The sequence below is a fragment of the Schistocerca cancellata genome, chromosome 4 (assembly GCF_023864275.1).
Source record: "Schistocerca cancellata isolate TAMUIC-IGC-003103 chromosome 4, iqSchCanc2.1, whole genome shotgun sequence".
NCBI classification, from domain to species: Eukaryota; Metazoa; Arthropoda; class Insecta; order Orthoptera; family Acrididae; genus Schistocerca; species Schistocerca cancellata.
In genome coordinates, this window is record NC_064629.1 from 893,232,986 (window position 1) to 893,256,046 (window position 23,061).

At 39.1% G+C, this 23,061-nt stretch overlaps 1 protein-coding gene across 4 annotated transcripts in view; it reads right to left on the reverse strand.

The window, feature by feature from the left end:
* Nucleotides 1-23,061, reverse strand: part of LOC126185052 (WD repeat-containing protein 7) — a 352,004-nt gene that overhangs the window by 177,902 nt on the left and 151,041 nt on the right. For all 4 annotated transcript variants that reach the window (XM_049927810.1, XM_049927808.1, XM_049927809.1 and 1 more), the window contains one exon: nucleotides 14,579-14,748. In XM_049927810.1, the coding sequence (XP_049783767.1) occupies nucleotides 14,579-14,748 (170 nt within the window). The remainder of the gene's footprint in view (nucleotides 1-14,578; nucleotides 14,749-23,061) is intronic.

Consider the following 23,061-nt stretch of genomic DNA (forward strand, 5'->3'; position numbering starts at 1 on the left):
CCGTTACATAGAAATTTCAGGAAAGCAATTACAAGTAGACATGCTGTTAGTTTTAGTTTTTTGTTGACGGGAGATTCGTTCCAGAGTCTTGAGTATTTATTTTTGATTTTGAAGCAAGCTACGACAAATGACCTTATTTTCTTTCCTACATAGTGTTTCTCTCAGTATTCTACTAAATGTAGCAGCAGTTTTTTTGCAGTGAGTCTTCTTTTCTTGCTGTTCTTGTACTGCTTGCTTCATATGTTCGACAATCAGCCATCAGCCTGGTACAATGATGATAACTTGACAGTCTGCTGCTTTGTCCTTTGCATCCCCCCCCCCCCCCCCCCCCCTCCATGCCAGGGAAAACTAAACACAGCAAGAGAAAACAAAACAGCTAACAACCTTACACAACAGACAACACAATGCGACATATAAACATAAACTTGCACCGTGCAGCAGTGACATGAGGTAGCTGGCCTGAAACATTGTTTCCTTTGATCTGTACGGACATTGCTTCAGCTAGATGTTTTCGTGTTTCAAGAGATGTTTCCACATGGTGTGCACATCAAGTAGCTGGAAACATGTTTCACGCTTAGCGTGTGCACAGCTTGAAGTCTACTCAACCCAATTAAACTGCCACTGGCAACAAAAGGAAAACACGCAGCCCCACATTTTAGATTCCAACGCCTTTCTCTGTACTTCACAGTTTACAGTTTAAATCACCATGTTCATCATTTTTTTTCTGGGTGAACACAAAGGAAAGATGTCTCTAAAATGTGTGTTTTGATGTATAATTTGTAGTTGTAGCATTTTGGAAAATAGCTCGATTACCATGTACCCAGCCAGATACTGATTTCAATTTTTTGGCGAGTTTTTACTTGCTGTTAAACATCCACGATTTATATTGGTGAGGATCATAATTTTCAATCATATATAACAATTACATATGTTTTACTCACATTTGGGGGTTTTAATGTTTTTCTCATTTCTGCATTTCCCTCAGTTTTGAGGTTTTTAAGTCAGGACTCCACGAAAACGTAAAATAGGGGTTTCACTGTATTTCTGAAATGGAATTTCCCATGCATCTAGCTCCAACTACCACTCCACATTCAAAGTCTGTTAATTCCCATCATATGGTCATAATCATGTCTGAAATCTTTTGACACTAATCACCTGAATACAAATGACAGGTCCGCCACTGCATTGCCCTTTCATACCCCATGTATGTGATGCTACCACCATATGAATATGTGCATTTTGCTATTCCATGACTTTTGTCACCTCAGTGTAAGGACTAGTAGCTAAGATGGCACACTGAATGACTTACATCAACCTAAAAACGTACATTGCTTTCGTCATAGCCTACAAAAATCATGCAGAAAACTACTAAAGCAACATAATTCTTGAAACTTCCTGGCAGATTAAAACTGCGTGCCGCACCGAGACTTGAACTTGGCACCTTTGCCTTTCGCGGGCAAGTCATCTACCATCTAAGCTACCCAAGCAAAGATGCACACCCCGTCCCCACAGCTTTACTCCTGCCAGTATCTCATCTCCTACCTTCCAAACTTTACAGAAGCTCTCCTGCAAACCTTGCAGAACTAGCACTCCTGAAAGAAAGGATATTGCAGAGACGTGGCTTAGCCACAGCCTGGGGGTGATGAAACTTCCTGGCAGATTAAACTGTGTGCCGGACCGAGACTCGAACTCGGGATCTTTGCCTTTCGCAGGAAAGTGCTCTACCAACTGAGCTACCAAAGCACGACTCACGCTAGTTCTGCAAGGTTCATGGAAGAGCTACTGTAAAGTTTGGAAGGTAGGAGACGAGGTACTGCCAGAAGTAAAGCTGTGGAGATGGGGCGTGAGTCATGCTTGGGTAGCTCAGATGGTAGAGCACTTGCCCGCGAAAAGCAAAGGTCTTGAGTTCGAGTCTTGGTCCAGCATGCAGTTTTAATCTGCCAGGAAGTTTCATATCGGCACACTCTCCACTGCAGAGTGTAAATCTCATTCTGGGAACGTAATTCTTAGTTGGGAAAATAAATATAACTATTCTACGACTCTGTTTCTGTAGAGAAGTTTCAAAGTCACAAACCTGAAGTGTTCAACTGAAAATGTTATGAACAGTAGTGCATTAAATCATGGTATCAGTGTCTTGTTTAGTCATGAATTATTCACACAAAATTGTTGTGTACCGGAGAACATCTCAAAACATATACTATCGACATGAATTTTGTGAATATAGAGCTCTGCCTGCAAAACAAGACGGAATATTTTGTATGTTTGTAACAAAATGTGGAAACACTGATAGTAAGGATAGTAGTTACCGCAGTTTTACCACTGATTGTATTAAGGTCTTATTGTAACAGAAAGAAAATACTTTTCAACTTGTGTTTTTCATTTATTAACATTTTAATAGTATGTAAAAGCTGTTGTAATATTTTATAAAAATTCAGCTCTCTTTATTTGTATGTTTGTTGTGCTGCCAGTTCAAGAGACATTTTATTTGTAATATATTCGTGATTTCCATGTACTTTCAGACATCCCACACACTAGTAACATATCATTTTCTCAAATAATGAAGATGTTTCTGAATCAGAAAATTACTATTTAACAGCTTCCTTGGCTTTATTATGAAATATCAGACATGGATACTCCTAACCATTTTACTGCTGCAGAAATAGCATGTGGCACTCTACCTGCTGTGCACATGTTTAAGTGTGCGACTGGGGCTTTCTAACTGCCAAGTGTCATAGACATGTTTAGATGCACCGACTATAAGTTACCTGTGTGCATGTTAACACGCATATGTCAATTTCCAAGCAGCTGCTCAGAGGTTGAGTTTCCCAGTTGTTGTGGTTCTGTTTGCTATTGTGGTTCTGTGTTGTTTCTAACTTCCTTAACATTTTCAGCTATTCTTCAGAACTGAGAGCAGAGTGTTATTATTGTACTGTTTTATACAAGTGGTATAGGTCTCAGTTTTGTAAAGAAACTGACATGTTGTCATTGTTTCAACCAGACAGAAACTCTATAGATTTTTTGGAACGAACAATAGTTGAAGATGTCAATAGTGAACGTGGGTTTTGTAGCATCCAAATAATGATGATTATCACTTTGTGGTAGAAGCAATTTCCTTGTCCATAGTTGCTTCCTAATATGTAATAAGGATACACGATTATGCCTTGAGTAAACACAATTTTGTCTTGTTTTACTACCAATACATATTTCGGAAAAGATTCTCCATCTTCAGTGGGTTTTATTTATTATCTGCTTAACAATATACCTCGAAATGTATGCTGATTGTGATCAGGCTTTGAGAAATGTTGATCGGGGTGGGAGAGCAAACTATGTACATGTGAATAATTACTGTTTGTAGATATCATGTTTTCACACTTCTACAGGATGTTTGAGTGGAGCTTTCTAACGCATACTGTTTCACTGTGTGTGGTGTTCACTTGTTCCACCATCCTGTTCTGGATGGGAATTTTGAATTCTGTAGTGGCATTAGGTTGTGATTGTGACTGATATTTAAGCTCTATAGGAATTATCAGAAGACCGAAACAAACACATGGGCACACGCACGCCTGTGTCACTGAAAATTCAAAATTACCACCCAGAACACCAAGAACAAGATTACAAAACAACAGAACATCACACAAATAGTGAAACAGTGTGTGTTAGAAAGCTTCCTTAGCAGCATGAAAACATGAGACCTGCAGAAGGTAAGTACACACATTTACAGACATAGTCAGCTTCCTCTCCCAACCAGCATTTAACAAAGCCTGATCACATTCAGCATACACTTCAATTCATTTTTCAAAAAACAATACTGTAAGCTAAAAAACGCTGGTTAAAGAGTAAGGCAGCAAATGTTTGTCTACAAAACAACACTATATAATGGCGTTAGTGCTATACAGAAAGAATCAGTATATTAGGCCTAAAATTTGTGAATTGACAAAGCAAAACATTGATAAAAGCTTATTAATTGCAGATGACATACTAGAAGACAATAATTGTTGCTGTGTTGCAAATACTAAACAGACTTGTGAACACCAATATGTAGTAATAAGGTACATATTTATTCCTCACATTAATATTCTGCCAATACTTATGGTAACGTGAATACTATACTCTTAAAAACTGGTGAATACCACAATGCATAAATTCCTTACATGTTGTTCAAAAGACAATAAATAAAACCCACTGAAGGTCAAAAAACTTCACTGAAACACGTATCGGTAATAAAAAAAGAAAAATCTGTGTTTGATTGAGGTAGAACCACATTTCCTTATTACATTTTAGGAAGCAAACACAGACAAGGAAAGAGCTTCAACCACAAAATGATTAACTCAGTGCCATGACAGGCATTTCCGACTAAGTTCTGCAACAAATTCAGAAGTGCAATAGAAAAACTACATCAGACAATGCTCAAAATAAAATTCAAAACTCACAGTAATATCTAAGTATGCACAGGTCACTGTAAAAATTATGTCACCTGCAGCACAACAACACGCCAAGCACAAAGCAGAAGTAGGCCGGCTGGAACAGGAAATTAAATATCTGCATTCCAAGAAGAGCATGCTCACCCTTTTAACTATTCAACACTCATCTTGAACTAACAAATCATATAAAAATCTCAGAAATATTTATTGACATCATGAAGAGTGTTAAAAACAAAACAGAAATTCTAATGGAAATAAAGTTGGGAAAACAACAAAAACCACACAGACTTATACAAAGTAACACACCAGCTAATGTTAGATACAATAAGCAGACATACCACACATTCCATATACAACTGGTCAACCTCACTGACACACAATTTACAAAACAAGAACTAAATGTAGTAGAAAGAGGACCTAATTACAATGTCAACACACAGCTTAAAAACAAGACAATGGAGAACCTAATAACAGAAAGTGACAATATAACAAAACAACAAGAGATGAAAACAACTCTTAATTTCATTGCAGGATTAACAAGAGAGCTAACAAAAAAGGAAATCAGAAGCATAATAACATATTGAGAGGAATGAAAAATGAGGGGGGTGGGGGAGAAATATAATAAAAAAACAAACAATAGAAGCAATGGAGCTTCCATCACAAAACTGGACAAGAGCAACACCATGGTAGGAATAAATCGGGAGTAGCACAAAAGTAAAACCCTAAAATTTATAGAAGAGAACAAGATATAATAAAACTAACCAGTAACCCAACACAAAGATAGTGCAAAATACACAGACACTTCTAAAAAAACATCTCACACATATTCACAAAACAAAAAGTAAAATGGTTAAAACGAAAGAACCCCAAGGAATGCACACTAAAAAACCTGCTAGATGTCCACAAACAGAAGACACCAATATGGCCACTTATCAATTATAGAAACACACCCACATATCATCTAGCCAGAGAAGAAATGCACACGCACTTACAGAAACATTATATAAACACAAACAGAAGTAGTATACCCAACACTGAAGAGCTTATAGAATTGATCAAACACATCAACACAGAAGCAACAGCCAAACTCACATCATTTGACATCACATCCATGCATACCAATGTCCCCACCACAGAAACCATCAACATCATCAAATAGCAATTAGAACAGCAGACAGACATTCTCAAACACCACATAAAACAAATAACAAGCATTCTAAAATTAATCACAGAACAAAGCTATGTCACATCTGACAACTACTTCTACTCACAACAGGAAGGACTCCCCATGGGATGACCAATCAGTGGAATCCTAGCCAACATCTTCCTAAATCACACTGAAAACAAAATATTTGAAGGCATAGTAAAACCCAAACAATACAGAATAGTATATTGGTATTGTTACGCAGATGACGTTACATGCATTCTAGATGAATCCTCTAACCATGATGATATACTTAGACACTACAATACACAGACAACCACCAACACCAATTTCCCACGCTCAGAAAACCCAGAAACACCAGCACAACCATACATCAACAAAACATCCCATCACCCATGAGGAAGCTGGGATCTGACACATGCTACACAGATTGAATAAAACTCCTCTCATCAAGGACAACTACAAAAATGACCTACAAATAATCAAACAAATAACAGTCGAAAATGGAAATGAAACAAACATGACAGCCAAACTAAACCCAAAAAGTAAAACAAAAATGGAAAATACCCACAACGCACATCAGAAAACAGATCAACACCAGTACAAAATCACAAGCTCACAGAACATAAGCTCACAGAACATAAGCTCACAGAACATAAGTTCACAGAACACAAACACAAACACATCTGAAAAAGAGGCATGCACAACAACGAACAGATGGCACACACTCACCTACAACAACAAAACAGCTCACTCAATGCGCACGCGCGCGCGAGCGCGCGCGCACACACACACACACACACACACACACACACACACACACCACACACACACACAGTTGAAAATTCCCACCCAGGACAAGATGGCAGAATAAATGTACATCACACAAACAGTGGCTGTTAGGAAGCTCCACTCAAGCACCCTATAGAACCACAAAAACACAAGATCTACAAAATGTAAGTACACACATTTACATACATAAAGTGTTCTCCCTCCCCAGTCTACATTTCACAAGGTCTAATCACAATCAGCATACATTTAAACACATTTTTTTTTTTTTTTAATATAGTACCGTAACCTACAAAATTATGGTCAAAGTGTAAAACAGCAAATCTTTGTTTGCAGAATAACATAATGACAGTAGCCCTACAGAAAAAATCATTATATTAGGCCTAAAACCATAGATGACATACTGGAATACAATAATTATAGCTGTGCTGCAAATGCCAAACAGATTTGTGAACACCAATATATAATTATAAGATGCATATTTATTCTTGATTTTAATACCCTGCCAATTCTTTAGTAATGTAAATACTATAATCTTAAAAACTGGTAAACGCCATAATACATAAATTCTTTGTATACTGTTCAACAGAAAATTAATGAAACCCACTGAAGGTGGAGAAACTTCTCTGAAACATGTATGGGTAGTAAAACAAGAAAAAATTGTGTCTGCTCAAGGCAGAACCACATTTCCTTACTACAAGGGTGATTCAAATGAAAACTTTTAAGTGCTATAATATTTTAATTGTAACAATGAACGAAAAACCTAAATGTCATTTTTTGACTTACTCTCCCTGATGTTAAATGCATGTACTAGGGTAATCAAAAAAATAAGGTCTCCTAGTTTTTTTCTAAGTACATAGACCTGTTAATTTCTACGATGGTTTACATCAGTTTACAGCTTGAACATCTAGCTATTTTTTGACATAATCACCATTTCTGTTTATGCATTTTTGTAGAATGCTGTGGCAGTTTTTGTATGCCCATGTCATACCAGCTCACCACCATGCTGTTCAGAAAGTTATGAACCTCTTCTTTCACCTCGTCGTTGGAGCTGAATCACTTTACGGCCAAATATTCTTTTAACTTAGGGAACAGGTGATAGTCACTGGGTGCCACGTCAGGACTATAGGTCGGATGGGTGATTATGTTCCACTGAAACTGTTGTAGGAGAGCAACAGTTTGCTGAGCAATGTGTGGGCGAGCATTATCATGGAGAATGTGTACGCCCTTGTTCAACATTCCTCTTCTCAGGTTCTGAATTGCCCGTTTGAGTTTTTTGAAAGTCTCACAGTACCTGCCAGCATTAATTTTGGTGTCAGTGGGCATAAAGTTGACCAATAATACCCCTTTCCAATCCCAAAAAATGGTTGTCATGACTTTACTGGCAGACTGTGTTTGTTTGAATCTCTGCAGCTTTGGCAAAGAAGGATGCCACCACTGGTGTGATTGTTGCTTGGTCTCAGGCGTAAAGTGGTATGCCCAGGTTTCGTCACCCATGACAAATGAGTCCAGAAAGTTGTCCTGTTCGGCTGCAAGGCAGTGAAGAAATGCGCGGGAAGCATCAACTCGCTGCCACATGTGGTCCTCAGTCCGGATGCGTGGCACCGATCTTCCGCACACCTTCCGGTAGTTCAATGTTTCCATTAAAATTCTGTGAGCGGTGCTTCAGGAAACCTCAGGAACCAACACGCAGAGATCAACCAAGGTGATTCGCTGATCTTCATGCATGCTTTGCTCAACCTTCAACACTGTCTCCTTAGAAATTGATGGTCTCCCGCTCCTTTGTTCGTCATGAATTTCGGTCTGTCCAGTTACAAACTCTCAACATCACTTACGAACATTTTTGACATCCATGCACGACTCACCATACACTTCCGTCAATTGGCAATGGATTTCAATCGGCACAGTGCCCTTTGCATTCAAAAACCAAATAACTGCACGCAATTCACACTTGGCGATAACATCCAACAGGAGCTCCATTCTCAACGGTTGCCAAGCCAAGACTGAGTGCCTCAGTGAGGCGTGCGCATGTTTACACACAGCGCATGAAGCACTCTTCATAACAGTGCGACCAACTGCCACACAAACAGAGTTCTGTACTTATAAAAAAATTGGAGACCTTACTTTTGGGATTACCCTCATATTCCACTGCTTCAGAAGTGTACAGACACTGCAATGAGAGAATTGTTTTCATTGTGTGTGTAGCCAGTCATGCACCATGGTTTTCGTCACTTCTGAAACGCCTGCTTTCGTCACTTCTGAAACGCCTGCACCAAATTGTTTCTTTGACTACACCAAACAGATGAAAGCCACTAGGACCAAAGTCTTGTGAATATGTGAAGTTGATTTTTCAGCATGTCTGAATAAGAATTACTGGTGACTATCACTCCCCGATCCACCTAATAATCAAAAATTACTACATTTTCATCCTAGAAGAGAATCAGCACGACTTTTCCAGCAGATGGTTAAGTGTTGAATTTTTTGGTTTCAGCAATGAGCTGTGACATTGCTTGACCTTTCCATTTCTGGTTGGTGATAGTGGACCAAAGTCTCATTGCCTGTAACAATTTTTCCCAGAAATGCATTACCTCTGACATAGAAATGATGCAAAATTTCTTCACAGGCATTGACATGGTCTTTCAATTCGGCAGTGAACTGATGAGTTACCCATCTTGCAGATATCTTATTGAAGTCCGGTACATTGTGAATAATATTCTGCACTGCATCAACACTAAATCTTCAAACTTGTGGCTATTTCCATTGCTACAACAACAAACATGAATCATTGTACTGTGCTGTCATACTGTGATGATTTTCAATCACTGACCAATTGTGGTGGATGATGACAATGGGGCAACCATCTTGTAGTGGATGCTGTGGCCTTCTCCTGCATTGCAGCATTACTTTGACACCTGTCAGTCACTTTCTGAACCTCAAGGAATACCACTGCCACCTACCGATTCTATCACACAAATTTTCTAAATTTTATGGAATTTTTAAGGTTTTTACTTAAATCACCCTGATACATAAATGATGATTATGTCTGCAAAAAAATATTTGTTGCTGTACAAGTGTTGGTCTAGTCATATATTGGATTTCAATATGTTTTACTAATGAAACAAGCAAAAATGGTAATACTCATGAAGCCCTGTTTAGGACAACAGGCAGTCAAGTCCACATTTGTTCCTCTATCTTCACAATCATGGAACACCCAGATATTCATAGGGACAGGTGAAACTTGACAACTACAAGAGAATGTAAAATGAACAGAAATCCAGTTTGTGTCAACTAACACAATGGCATCAAGTGGTATGATAAAAGATTGTGGGTGTTAACCACCTATAACACTAAAAAAATTGAAACTCTCACAAATTGACAAGAAGTGCAGTGAAAGAAACATGAAAATACAATATGTTGTGCAGCATACTACAATTTGAGTATGAAGGCTCTTTACCATTCTGACACTCTACTGACCTCAAATGTATTGCAATGGAAGATTGTGGAAGTGCACAAAAATTTTCTTGTGTTTTGGAACTGTTTGTTTCATTTTTGTACTCTAAACTGGGCATTAATGCAATAAAAATTTGAAATAATGAATTCCATCGGTCTCTGGTAATAGAACTTGTGGAAATTTATGCATCAGTACAGTGGACAAATAGTTGTTTTGTTCTGAGGCATTTTCGAGCTTTTATTTTAAGTGAACACTTATGCTGTGACTAATCAATCAGGTTTTCGTAGTTTAAGGAACAAATGGCACATAAAACTATGAGACATGTCTTATAGTATGGATTAAACAAAAGTTGGATGAAACAGACATTACTGTTGGGAATGACGCATGCACTTCATATGGCACGATCACAGTATAGAAACTTTTTTACTTCCAAACTCACCTGTTGAAACAGTCTTATTATGTCAACACCTGATTTTACGCAACTTACAACAAGATTGCTGAAACTGGTCATCCCAGAACAGTAAGAGTTTCTATACTGTGATCGCAGCATACAGATTGCCCCACAGCACAATGTTACACATTACTGTAATCCACAATGAATGCACAAACATATTAGACCAATATCATCAGTAATCAGTATACAACATTCACCTATTTTTAATAAAATGTGATCCTCTGTACTTCAATAAAACCCTAATCCATTCCATGATACGGATGGCTGCTATGTGTCACAGGTAGTAAAATGGTACACTGCACTCCAACAAGTAGTAACCCAGAAGGAGTAATCCAAAAATATTAACTTAATTACTTACTGAAACAAGGGACAGTAGTAGGGAAGGTGAATGGTCAACTTTGGTTTATTGGGAGAATTTCAAGAAAATGTAGCTCATCTATAAAGGAGACCATGTACAGAACACAAGTGGACCAATTCTTGAGTACTGCTCAAGTGGTTGGGATCCCCATCAGGTCAGATTGAATGAAGACATCGAAGCTGTCCGATCAACAAGCAAGTATTATGGAGATGGTTCATGAACTCCAATGGGAATCATCGGAGGGAAGACAATGTTCTTTTCATGATACACTATTGAGAAAATTTAGAGAACTGGCTTTTGAAGCTGACTGCAGAACTATTCTACTGCCACCAATATACATTTTGCATAAGGAGCATGAAGATAAGAAAAATTAGGGTTCATATGGAGGCTGATAAACATTCGTTTTTCGCTCACTCTATTTGTGAGTGGAACAGCAAAGGAAATGATTAATAGTGGTAGGAGATACCCTCCGCCATGCATCTTACGATTTCCAGCAGAGTATGTGCGCAGATGTAGATGAACATTAGGGAGTACTTTCAGAACAACAGGTATTATGGATGAGTAGCTGAGTTGGAACAGTGAAAGGCTGAGGTGAATCTGAACAACGCACTTTGTTTTTCTCATAGGTTACTAAGACATCTTTGAAAACTTCTGGACAGCTGCAGATACTACCCATAAAAATTACTGACCTCTCTCTGTGTTGTCAAACATTGTAACTAATTTGTGGTGAAAATTTGATTGTGTAGTTCACACTATTCTCTTAGAGAATTTGAAATATAATAATAGTATCAGAGATCTTGCTGGTAACCTGTTTTCAACTATCTATTTAAAATGATGCAGAGACTTAAATTAAGAAACTCTGTGTGTACATAAAATGATACTGCATCTTCAGAATGGGGACTACTCACTAAAGGTGTATAGTACATGGGTGGAGCAAATATCGATGTGTGTGTTAACTGGTTAGTAACTAAATAACTACCCCAGTGATTGATACTGGGACCACTCTTGTTCCTGTTATATACAAATGATCTTCCATCATCCATCAAAGAAGCAGATACAGTTCTCCAAGATATAATTCTCCTTGCTGACACAATGCAAGTACTATAATCAAGTCTAACAGAGTAACTTCAACACAGGAAAATGCAAATAGAAGGGCAATCAAGAAGTTACTGTTTGAAGGCCATACAGTCCAGAACTGGTACGCCAATCAGGCAAAATCACTGTGAGCAATGAGCCATTCATTTCACTGGTGCACCAGGTTGAAAAGCCCCACTTGATAAACTGGTGTAACTCCTGCCTTATGACATTTGGCGTAGTGATGTGCATCTTCTGTTGAATGGTGACCAGCACAGAACTTGATGCCCCCTTCCACAACGGAGGTTTTCGACAGATGTCCTGCCTCATACATATTCTTCATTCTCTGATGGATGTCCACTGGTGTTCATCCTTCAGCAGCCAAGAAAAGACTAACACCACTTTGGTTCTGTTTAGATGGATGTGGTAATAATGTTGCTAAAGTTCACATTTCCACAATTACTGCACAGACGTCAGAAAGACATGAATGCCACACTGATCCCTTGTCTACATGTCAGTGCTTACATATCCACATCATAGCCACACTATGTCACATATACACTGCAGCAAATCCCTCAAACAGAAACTTTTTGATTGCCCCTTATAGCATTTTCTTAAAAATGATGACCAGTTCTCTGCAAATGGATTGTCACTGAGTTCATTACTCATCAATAAATGAAACAGGATATTTTGAATTAGTTGGTGTTTATACTGAAAAGTACCTGAATTTGAAATCATGTATTACAGTTCTTCTTAAACATCTAAGCTTTGCTACTTTTGCATTACCGATACCAGATTTTGAATATGAAATGTCTGATGGGGTAACTCATCATTTACAGGAAACAAGTGTGTGGACCACCCTTTAAACAGTTGGGCAGACTGACAAGAGCCTCACAGTTCATTTAGTCCCTTATGAAGCTTGTTGTATTCTGTCAGTCACAATTTGAAAATAGCAGCAGCACTCATAAATACAATTCTAAAAGGAGGAATGGCTTACACAAACCATCACTCCGTGTTAGTGTGGCACAGAAAGGAGAGTGGTATTTAGCCCTTTTTTCATTTGTTTATTTCATCTTTGAGCATTCTGCATGCTACTGATGTCAATAGTTTGTACAAACTGAATAAAACATAATAATAATAAAGAAAACTGTAAAATCGAGTAGATTTGCAAGCAGACATACAACGAGTACAAGTTAAAATTTTAGATCATCTTTTGCACAATCAAAAAATTCCACAATCACACAGAAAGTTTTCTTTTTAAGCCAGTTTCATAGAAAATTTATGTAAGCTTTTAATGAGGTAGTGTGTGCGTCTGGTAGCAGTGCACTAAACAATTTTACTCCAAAATACAGCTATTTTGAGTCTTGCTTAGTCTTGTAAAGGATTGGTCAGTCTTTCCTTCATGGCATGTATTGCGACAATTAAATAATTATATTAATTTGTAGCTCTCTTGGTTTTCTTTTGTGTAGACTATGCAGCGAAGTACAAAGAATGATGGGACTGCCACGACACCCACTTTCTTGAAAAGTGACAGCATTTTCCCAACATGCAAAACCTCTTTTTGCCTTACTGAAGCTGCCCCAAAGCTGTATGAACTATTTTCCTCAGTTTGATCACCTAGTCAGTGATATAATGGATTTAATAGCTAATAAAATTAACTTCAAACTAAAAGTGAAACCACATCTGCTTGACAACTTCTTCTACTCCAAAAGAGAAATTCTGAATGTGAATAACAGCATCAGCAGCAGCAGCAGTCAATGTGTGTGTGTGTGTGTGTGTGTGTGTGTGTGTGCGCGCGCGCGCGCGCACACTTGTGTGCGTGTGTTAGAGAATATACTTAAGTATTAATTACTGTAAGGGGAGGGTGAATCATTGCGCTATTTTCCACTGAGATGATGTAATGTACAGGTTGTTTCATTGTTTCACAATTCCTATCACAGGCTCCAAAAGGTTGTAGAGGGGACTTTGTAGATGAAGTTTTGATAAGGAAGCCACATCTGAAAATGGTACATTTGGATATAAAATAAATTTGATGCTTAGATCACTTTCAAATCACCAACTTTTTGTTATCCACAGAAACTGGGGGAGGGGGTGGGGTGACTTCATTGTCAATCCCTGGTACCATTTTCATCCGACTACAAGAGAGGAATGAGATTTTCCGACAACGAGGAAGTTCACACAGTGGTTCTTGAATGGCTCCATGACCAAGCATCATATTTATATCATTAAGGAACTGAACAGATGATAGAACGGACCAACCATTGTTTACAGAGACTTGATAATTATGTTGAAAAATGGTGTCGTGTATCCATGTCACTTCAAAATGTAGTGCAACATTAAATAAAAATAACTTGGCCTGTCATAATAATGTGTAACTTACTTTCCAAACTCTATTTCTAATTAGCTAATTTCGTTTGGTGTTGGTGATTGTGTATGTATTGCTCCTGTTTTAGTTACTTGCACCTTGGCACTAGTGCCCCGCAAAGTGTGTTTCTGTGTTATTATCCATCTCAATGCAGAATTTGTCCAAGGAAAGAAGTTTACATTTATTACTACTGCCTGGAATATTATTTTAAAAAAGAAAAATATTTAATTTTGTCATTCTGGTGCATCATTGTTGGACACTCATCAACTTTGTTGCTGCAGAATTGAGTGACAAATCACAAGGCATTCAAACCTCAGGTAATAACAAAATAAGGCACACCATTCTTGTGTAATCATAAAACTTACAGCAATGTAAGTGTAAACTGAATTGTAGCACTACATCTCTGTTCCTTTAAACCAATAACATTTACTTAGGTCCATAAAAACAGAACTGAAACTTTACTGCAAGATATTAAATATTTTACGATTTATTGACACCAACCTGAGTGGCATGCCTTATGGCTGACAGATTGCGATGTCTGAGACCTCTAAAAAAATGGACGGCTGGATTGGCCAAACCCATTTCTCCTGCACTGGCCGCCGATGGATTTTCATCACATGCATACAATACCTCTTCAGCACTTATTCCATGCAAAACACGATCCAGATGGCCTGCAGAGATATACCAGATCAACTTAAATATTAAGGGAAGAATGGACAAAAAAACTGACACTAAGGACCATGAAATTTTGCACAGATGGTAATTTTGCATATCTTAACTAAATGGCTAAAGAATATATCATGCCTTCATAAATATTATTATCTCCATGTTACTGCTGTTGTTGGCACATTCCTAAAAGCTGCAGAAATCAGTATCAAAGCAGAAGCAACTTGTCAACAAATATACCTCAGTTGTATTTTTCTAAACCAGATTGAACAAATTTTGAGCCAAATCTTTACAAAAACCATTGATTTAATTATCATGGGTAATTTCAATATCAAATTCTTAACTTAAAAAAAAAAAAAAAAAAAAAAAAAAAAAACAGTAGGGGAGAACTAAAGCACCTGACAGAATAGTTCAACCTAACTGCTGTAGTTAACTTTCCCACTGGAGTAACAAGTAACTGTACAAACTTAATTGACAATATATTCACTGACAAAGGCAGGAGCAGCTCTATCACTGTCAAGTAAAATCCTCAATGGACCGTCAGATAAGAACACACAACAGCTTACCGAAAATGACATTAACATGTGTGATAAAGCTACACATTCCTTTAAATCTGAACAGGCCGGTCAATAATTGTATCCTAAATATTTTCAAACTTTACTTGCAGAAGCTTGGCTGTAGCCCTCTATGTATAGAAAGGAATGTTAATCGGACATTTAACCTGCTCTCAAATGAAAGTGTGCCATTGTTTGAAGCTATAAAATATCCCAGTCTACTATAAGGAAACACTGGCTCACTAGAAGGCCCAGAATTTCCTGCAGAAAAAAAGAAAGTCAAATGATAATCGTTTGGGTGTTATAGCTCTTCTTATCCCTCCGCTTGTTAAGAAAAACTACAATACAACGTTTAATAGTTTTCTTTTTACTCAGACATATTTCAGCACTTTTTGTGCTATATGGGGTGGGTTTTTTGTTTATTTTCTTTCTGAAAAATTAATGTTACATGTTAACCTTTTGTGTATGTTATATGACCTTTTGGCTCAAAAGCATTTACATTTGAAAAAAAGGATGATTTATTAAGAGTCAAATACTCTACAAACAGTACAACTTTGAGACATATGTCACAGAATTTACGCATTATATGTTCTTCATTTATGATACGGTTAAAGATTTTAGTTTTATACTAAATCTGGAAAAAATGTGCCTGAAGAAAAAAAAAACACAACACCTTCAAGGACTACGTTCAGTGGCACCACAGTATAATAGGCGCATACTGAGGAATGGTTGTGCTAGTGATTCATGGTCATCGACACACAAGTGGTGCTCAGGATGCCTCTCTGTGCGCCCTCTGTTTTGACTCTGCAGGTGGTAACTTTTCCAAGTTTAGAAGTAAACAGCGTTTGCAACATTCATTCTATGGTACAACCATGCCCCACCAACAAGTATGTACTACTGTTTAACAGCTTCAGCCATTTGAACAGGGTTGCACTGTGGAGTTTCTGGAAGCTGGAAGGATGTATCGATGGATTGCACCATTTGTGGGGTACAAAGTATCAGTGGTGTATGACTGCTTCTAACAGTGGTCTGTCAAACATTTCCACAAGCACTGAACAGGTCCACATAGAACAGATGCACAGAGAGATCTACAAATTACGCGAGCAGCAGGGGCTGACCAAATATCATCCAGGAACAAAATCCGGGCGCAAGTTGACCAGCTGTGTAGTGAAGGACCACTGAAAGCTGTCCACTCCCAACAGGTTTAATATTACATGTGCCTCTGACCAGGCTCCCACTTACACCATAACATTGCCATACATGATAACTCTTGTGTCGTTTATTAGAGTAGGTTCTGTTTGTATGTGAATGTACATGTATATGACATAGACGTTGTTAGCTGCCAGTTCCAGAGGGCATTCGTTCACAACACACAGTTCCCACAGCAGGCTTCAGTTTTTGTGTGTGTATGTGTGTGTGTGTGTGTGTGTGTGTGTGTGTGTGTGTGTGTGTGTGTGTGTGTGGCGGGGGGGGGGGGGGGGGGGGTATATGTATATTACAATCTAACTACTGCATCATTTCAATGCAGTAAAGTGTTCACTGTAAATAAGTACTGTAGTACTCTCTTGGCCATTAAAATTGCTACACCATGAAGATGACGTGCTACAGACACGAAATTTAACCAACAAGAAGATGATGTTGTGATATGCAAATGATTAGCTTTTCAGAGCATTCACCCAAGGTTGGCGCCGGTGCCGACACCTACAACACGCTGACATGAGGAAAGTTTCCAACCGATTTCTCATATGCAAACAGCTGTTGACCGGCGTTGCCTGGTGAAACATAGTTGAGATGCCTCGTGTAAAGAGGAGAAATGCGTACCATCACGTTTCCGACTTTGATAAAGGTCGGATTGTAGCCTATCACAATTGCGGTTTACCGTATTCCGACATTGCTGCTCACGTCGGTCAAGATCCAATGACTGTTAGCAGAATATGGAATCGGTGGATTCAGGAGGGTAATACGGAACACTGTGCTGGATCCCAATGGCCTCGTATCACTAGCAGTTGAGATGACAAGCATCTTATCCGCATGGCTGTAACGGATGGTGCAGCCACGTCTGGATCCGTGAGTCAACAGATGGGGACGTTTGCAAGACAGCCATCTGCACGAACAGTTCGACGACGTTTGCAGCTGCATGGACTATCAGCTCAGAGACCATGGCTGCGGTTACCATTGACGCTGCATCACAGACAGGAGTGCCTGCGATGGTGCACTCAACGACGAACATGGGTGCATGAATCCAGGTTCTGTTTACAGCATCATGATGGTCGCATCCATGTTTGGCGACATCATGTTGATTGCACACTGGAAGCGTGTATTCGTCATCGCCATACTGGTGTATCACCCGGTGTGGAGTGTCTTTCCGCCGTCCACCTAACCTTCGAAACCTCTTAGTTCATCCCTATGAAATCCCCAAACCACCTTCCCTACCCTCTGGCTCCTACCCTTGTAACCGCCCCCGGTGTAAAACCTGTCCCATGCACCCTCCCACCACCACCTACTCCAGTCCTGTAACCCGGAAGGTGTACACGATCAAAGGCAGAGCCACGTGTGAAAGCACCCACGTGATCTACCAACTGACCTACCTACACTGTGACGCATTCTATGTGGGAATGACCAGCAACAAACTGTCCATTCGCATGAATGGACACAGGCAGACAGTGTTTGTTGGTAATGAGGATCACCCTGTGGCTAAACATGCCTTGGTGCACGGCCAGCACATCTTGGCACAGTGTTAAGCCATCCGGGTTATCTGGATACTTCCCACTAACACCAACCTATCCGAACTCCGGAGATGGGAACTTGCTCTTCAATATATCCTCTCTTCCCATTATCCACCAGGCCTCAATCTCCGCTAATTTCAAGTTGCCGCCACTCATACCTCAACTGTAATTCAACAACATCTTTGCCTCTGCACTTCCGCCTCGACTGACATCTCTGCCCAAACTCTTTGCCTCTGTATATGTCTGCTTGTGTCTGTATATGTGTGTGTGTGTGTGTGTGTGTGTGTGTGTGTGTGTGTGTGTGTGTGTGCGCGCGCGCGCGCGCGCGCGAGTGTACACCCGTCCCTTTTTCCCCCCTAAGGTAAGTCTTTCCACTCCCGGGATTGGAATGACTCCTTACCCTCTCCCCTAAAACCCAAATCCTTTCGTCTTTACCTCTCCTTCCCTCTTTCCTGACGAGGCAACCATTGGTTGCGAAAGCTAGAATTTTGTGTGTATTATTGTGTTTGTTTGTGTGTCTATCGATGTGCCAGCACTTTCGTTTGGTAAGTCACATCATCTTTGTTTTTAGATATATGGTTCCTGAAGAGGGGCAGCAGCCTTTTCATTAGTTGTAGGGGCAACAGTCTCGATGATTGACTGATATGGCCTTGTAACAATAACCAAAACGGCCTTGCTGTGCTGGTACTGCGAATGGCTGAAAGCAAGGGGAAACTACGGCCGTAATTTTTCCCGAGGGCATGCAGCTTTACTGTATGATTAAATGATGATGGTGTCCTCTTGGGTAAAATATTCCAGAGGTAAAATAGTCCCCCATTCAGACATCCGGGCGGAGACTACTCAGGAGAACGTAGTTATCAGGAGAAAGAAAACTGGCGTTCTACGGATCGGAGTGTGGAATGTCAGATGCCTTAATCGGACAGGTAGGTTAGAAAATTTAAAAAGGGAAATGGATAGGTTAAAGTTAGATATAGTGGGAATTAGTGAAGTTTGGTGGCAGGAGGAACAAGACGTTTGGTCAGGTGAACACAGAGTTATAAATACAAAATCAAATAGGGGTAATGCAGGAGTACGTTTAATAATGAATAAAAAAATAGGAGTGTGGGTAACCTACAACAAACAGCATAGTGAATGCATTTTGTGGCCAAGATAGACATGAAGCCCACGCCTAGTACAGTAGTACAAGTTTATACGCCAAATAGCTCTGCAGATGATGAAGAAATTGATGAAATGTATGATGAGATAAAAGAAATTATTCAGGTAGTGAAAGGAGATGAAAATTTAATAGTCATGGGTGACTGGAATTCAATAGCAGGAAAAGGGAGAGAAGGAAACATAGTAGGTGAATATGGATTGGGGGTAAGAAATGAAAGAGGAAGCCGTCTGGTAGAATTTTGCACAGAGCATAACTTAATCATAGCTAATACTTGGTTCAAGAATCATAAAAGAAGGTTGTATACATGGAAGAATCCTGGAGATACTAAAAGGTATCAGATAGATTACATAATGGTAAGACAGAGATTTAGGAATCAGGTTTTAAATTGTAGGACATTTCCAGGGGCAGATGTGGACTCTGACCATAAACTATTGGTTATGAACTGTAGATTAAAATTGAAGAAATTGCAAAATGGTGGGAATTTAAGGAGATGGGACCTGGATAAATTGACTAAACCAGAGGTTGTACAGTGTTTCAGGGAGAGCATAAGGGAACAATTGACAGGAATGGGGGAAAGAAATACAGTAGAAGAATAATGGGTAGCTTTGAAGGATGAAATAATGAAGGCAGCAGAGGATCAAGTAGGTAAAAAGATGAGGGCTAGTAGAAATCCTTGGGTAATAGAAGAAATATTGAATTTAATTGATAAAAGGAGGAAATATAAAAACACAGTAAATGAAGCAGGCAAAAAGGTATACAAACATCTCAAAAATCAGATCGACAGGAAGTGCAAAATGGCTAAACAGGGATGGATAGAGGATAAATATAAGGATGTAGAGGCATATATCACCAGGGGTAAGATAGATATTACCTACAGGAAAATTAAACAGACCTTTGGAGAAAAGAGAACCACTTGTATGAATATCAAGAGCTCAGATGGAAACCCAGTTCTAAGCAAAGAATGGAAAGCAGAAAGGTGGAAGGAGTATATAGAGGGTCTATACAAGGGTCATATACTTGGTCATATACTTGAGGACAATATAATGGAAATGGAAGAGGATGTAGATGAAAATGAAATGGGAGATATGATGCTGCGTGAAGAGTTTGACAGAGCACTGAAAATCTGAGTCAAAACAAGGCTCTGGGAGTAGACAACATTCCATTAGAACTACTGACAGCCTTGGGTGAGCCAGACGTACAAAATTCTACCACCTGGTGAGCAAAATGTATGAGACACGCAAAATACCCTCAGATTTCAAGAAGAATATAATAATTCCAATCCCAAAGAAATCAGGTGTTGACATGTGTGAAAATTACCGAACTATCAGTTTAATAAGTCACAGCTGCAAAATACTAACATGAATTCTTTACAGACAAATGGAAAAACTGGTAGAAGCCAACGTCGGGGAAGATCAGTTTGGATTCTGTAGAAATACTGGAACACGTGAGGCAATACTGACCCTACGAGTTATCTTAGAAGAAAGATTAAGAAAAGGCAAACCTACATTTCTAGCATTTGTAGACGTAGAGAAAGTTTTGACAATGTTGACTGGAATACTCTCTTTCCAATTCTAAAGTTGGCCGGGGTAAAATACAGGGAGCGAAAGGTTATTTACAATTTTTACAGAAACCAGATGGCGGTTATAAGAGTCGAGGGGCATGAAAGGGAAGCAGTGGTTGGGAAGGGAGTGAGAAAGGGTTGTAGCCTCTCCCCGATGTTATTCAATCTGTATATTGAGCACGCAGTAAAGGAAACAAAAGAAAAATTCGGAGTAGGTATTAAAATCCATGGAGAAGAAATAAAAACTTTGAGGTTTGCTGATGACATTGTAATTCTGTCAGAGACAGCAAATGACTTGGAGGAGCAGTTGAACGGAATGGAGTGTCTTGAAAGGAGGGTATAAGATGAACATCAACAAAAGCAAAACAAGGATAATGGAATGTATTCGAATTAAGTCGGGTGATGCTGAGGGAATTAGATTAGGAAATGAGACACTTAAAGTAGTAAAGGAGTTTTGCTATTTGGGTAGCAAAATAACTGATGATGTTCGAAGTAGAGAGGATATAAAATGTAGACTGGCAATGGCAAGGAAAGCGTTTCTGAAGAAGAGGAATTTGTTAACATCCAGTATAGATTTAAGTGTCAGGAAGTCGTTTCTAAAAGTATTTGTATGGAGTGTGGCCATGTATGAAAGTGAAACATGGACGATAAATAGTTTGGACAAGAAGAGAATAGAAGCTTTCGAAATGTGTTGCTATAGAAGAATGCTGAAGATTAAATGGGTAGATCACATAACTAATGAGGAAGTATTGAATAGAATTTGAGAGAAGAGGGAGTTTGTGGCACAACTTGACTAGAAGAAGAGATGGGTTGGTAGGATATGTTCTGAGGCATCAAGGGATCACCAATTTAGTATTGGAGGGCAGCGTGGAGGGTAAAAATCGTAGAGGGAGACCAAAAGATGAATATACTAAGCAGATTCAGAAGGATGTAGGTTGCAGTAGTTACTCAGAGATGAAGAAGCTTGCACAGGATAGAGTAGCATGGAGAGCTGCAACAAACCAGTCTCAGAACTGAAGAGCACCACAACAACAACAACAACTGGAGGTTCAGAGAAATTTTACTTTTGGAGACTGAAAATTTCTCAGCTGTGCTCACTTAGAATAAGTCTTGAGTGGCATGACTCTCATAAATTTTTCTTTTATGGACCTAGAAAAAATGTGTGTTAAGGGACTTAGAAAAATTCTACCTCATCAAACTCTGATGAATTTCACCTCATGGGACTCTGAACAATCTCGTCTAATGAGACTCTAATGAGTTCGTACGAAGTGAAATTTTTCCAAATCTGTAAAAAGCAAAATCATTCTTGACACGAATGTTTGGAGCTCATAAGAGAACATTTATCTGAGTCACCTTGTCTTGCAATCGACTTTTGCGGACCCACCTTTCGTTTCAGTCTTCTCTCCATATTTGAAAAGGATGGGTTACCATGGGTTATTTTATTATTTACGTCAATATCGAGATATGTAAAGATGCCCTCCTGAAAGATACACATCCGTTAGACACCTAAGTAATTTTCTGAAAGAGTGCACTTAAATACTGTACATTTTGGTTTCACATTGTGGCATAAACAGCAGTGAGCATGTGTAAACAAATGGGTCATGTACACTGTAATATGTCAGTTGCCCTGCAACATGCTTGCCGGATGTTTCATTGAAGGAAAAACTAAGAAAATCAGTAATAGTAAAAGTGATCAGTACAATTTATTTTTTTACTCTAATCTGTCCGAAATGACTGATAACATGCCATTAGAAACATTGAGAATGATAAAAATTGTTGGCAACTGTTGCGATAATTATGCAGCCATGCAAAGATTGTATGCCAAAAGGTATCCCAATGCCCGTCATCCCACGAAGAATTAGGTCTATGGTAAGACGAGCTGAAAGATGGACCTTGAAAAGTCAGAGACAAAAGATGGGCCCAAGAGAGGCGATCATGCTCGGAGTTCGTGCTCTTGTCGCTCAAGATCCACATCTTTCCAGTAGTCAGATTCAGTGAATGCATGGTATGCCTCGATCAACGGTATTTCGTGTTTTATGATACTTTAAATTACACCTATATCGCTTACATATCACCCAAGCAATTGAGCCTGGGGATCCTGAGACACACCAGGCATTTTGTCGATGGGCCAATACGCAAATACATCGTGATCCCTTTATCTTTGCACGGACTCTCTTTACAGATGAGGCAAACTTCGACAACATGGGAGGAGTCAATCTCCATAATGCAAATCCTCTCTGGCAACTAGATCACAGAACACAGAGACGGTGCTCAATCAATGTATGGGTGGGCATAGTTTGAGATTACGATATAGATCCTGT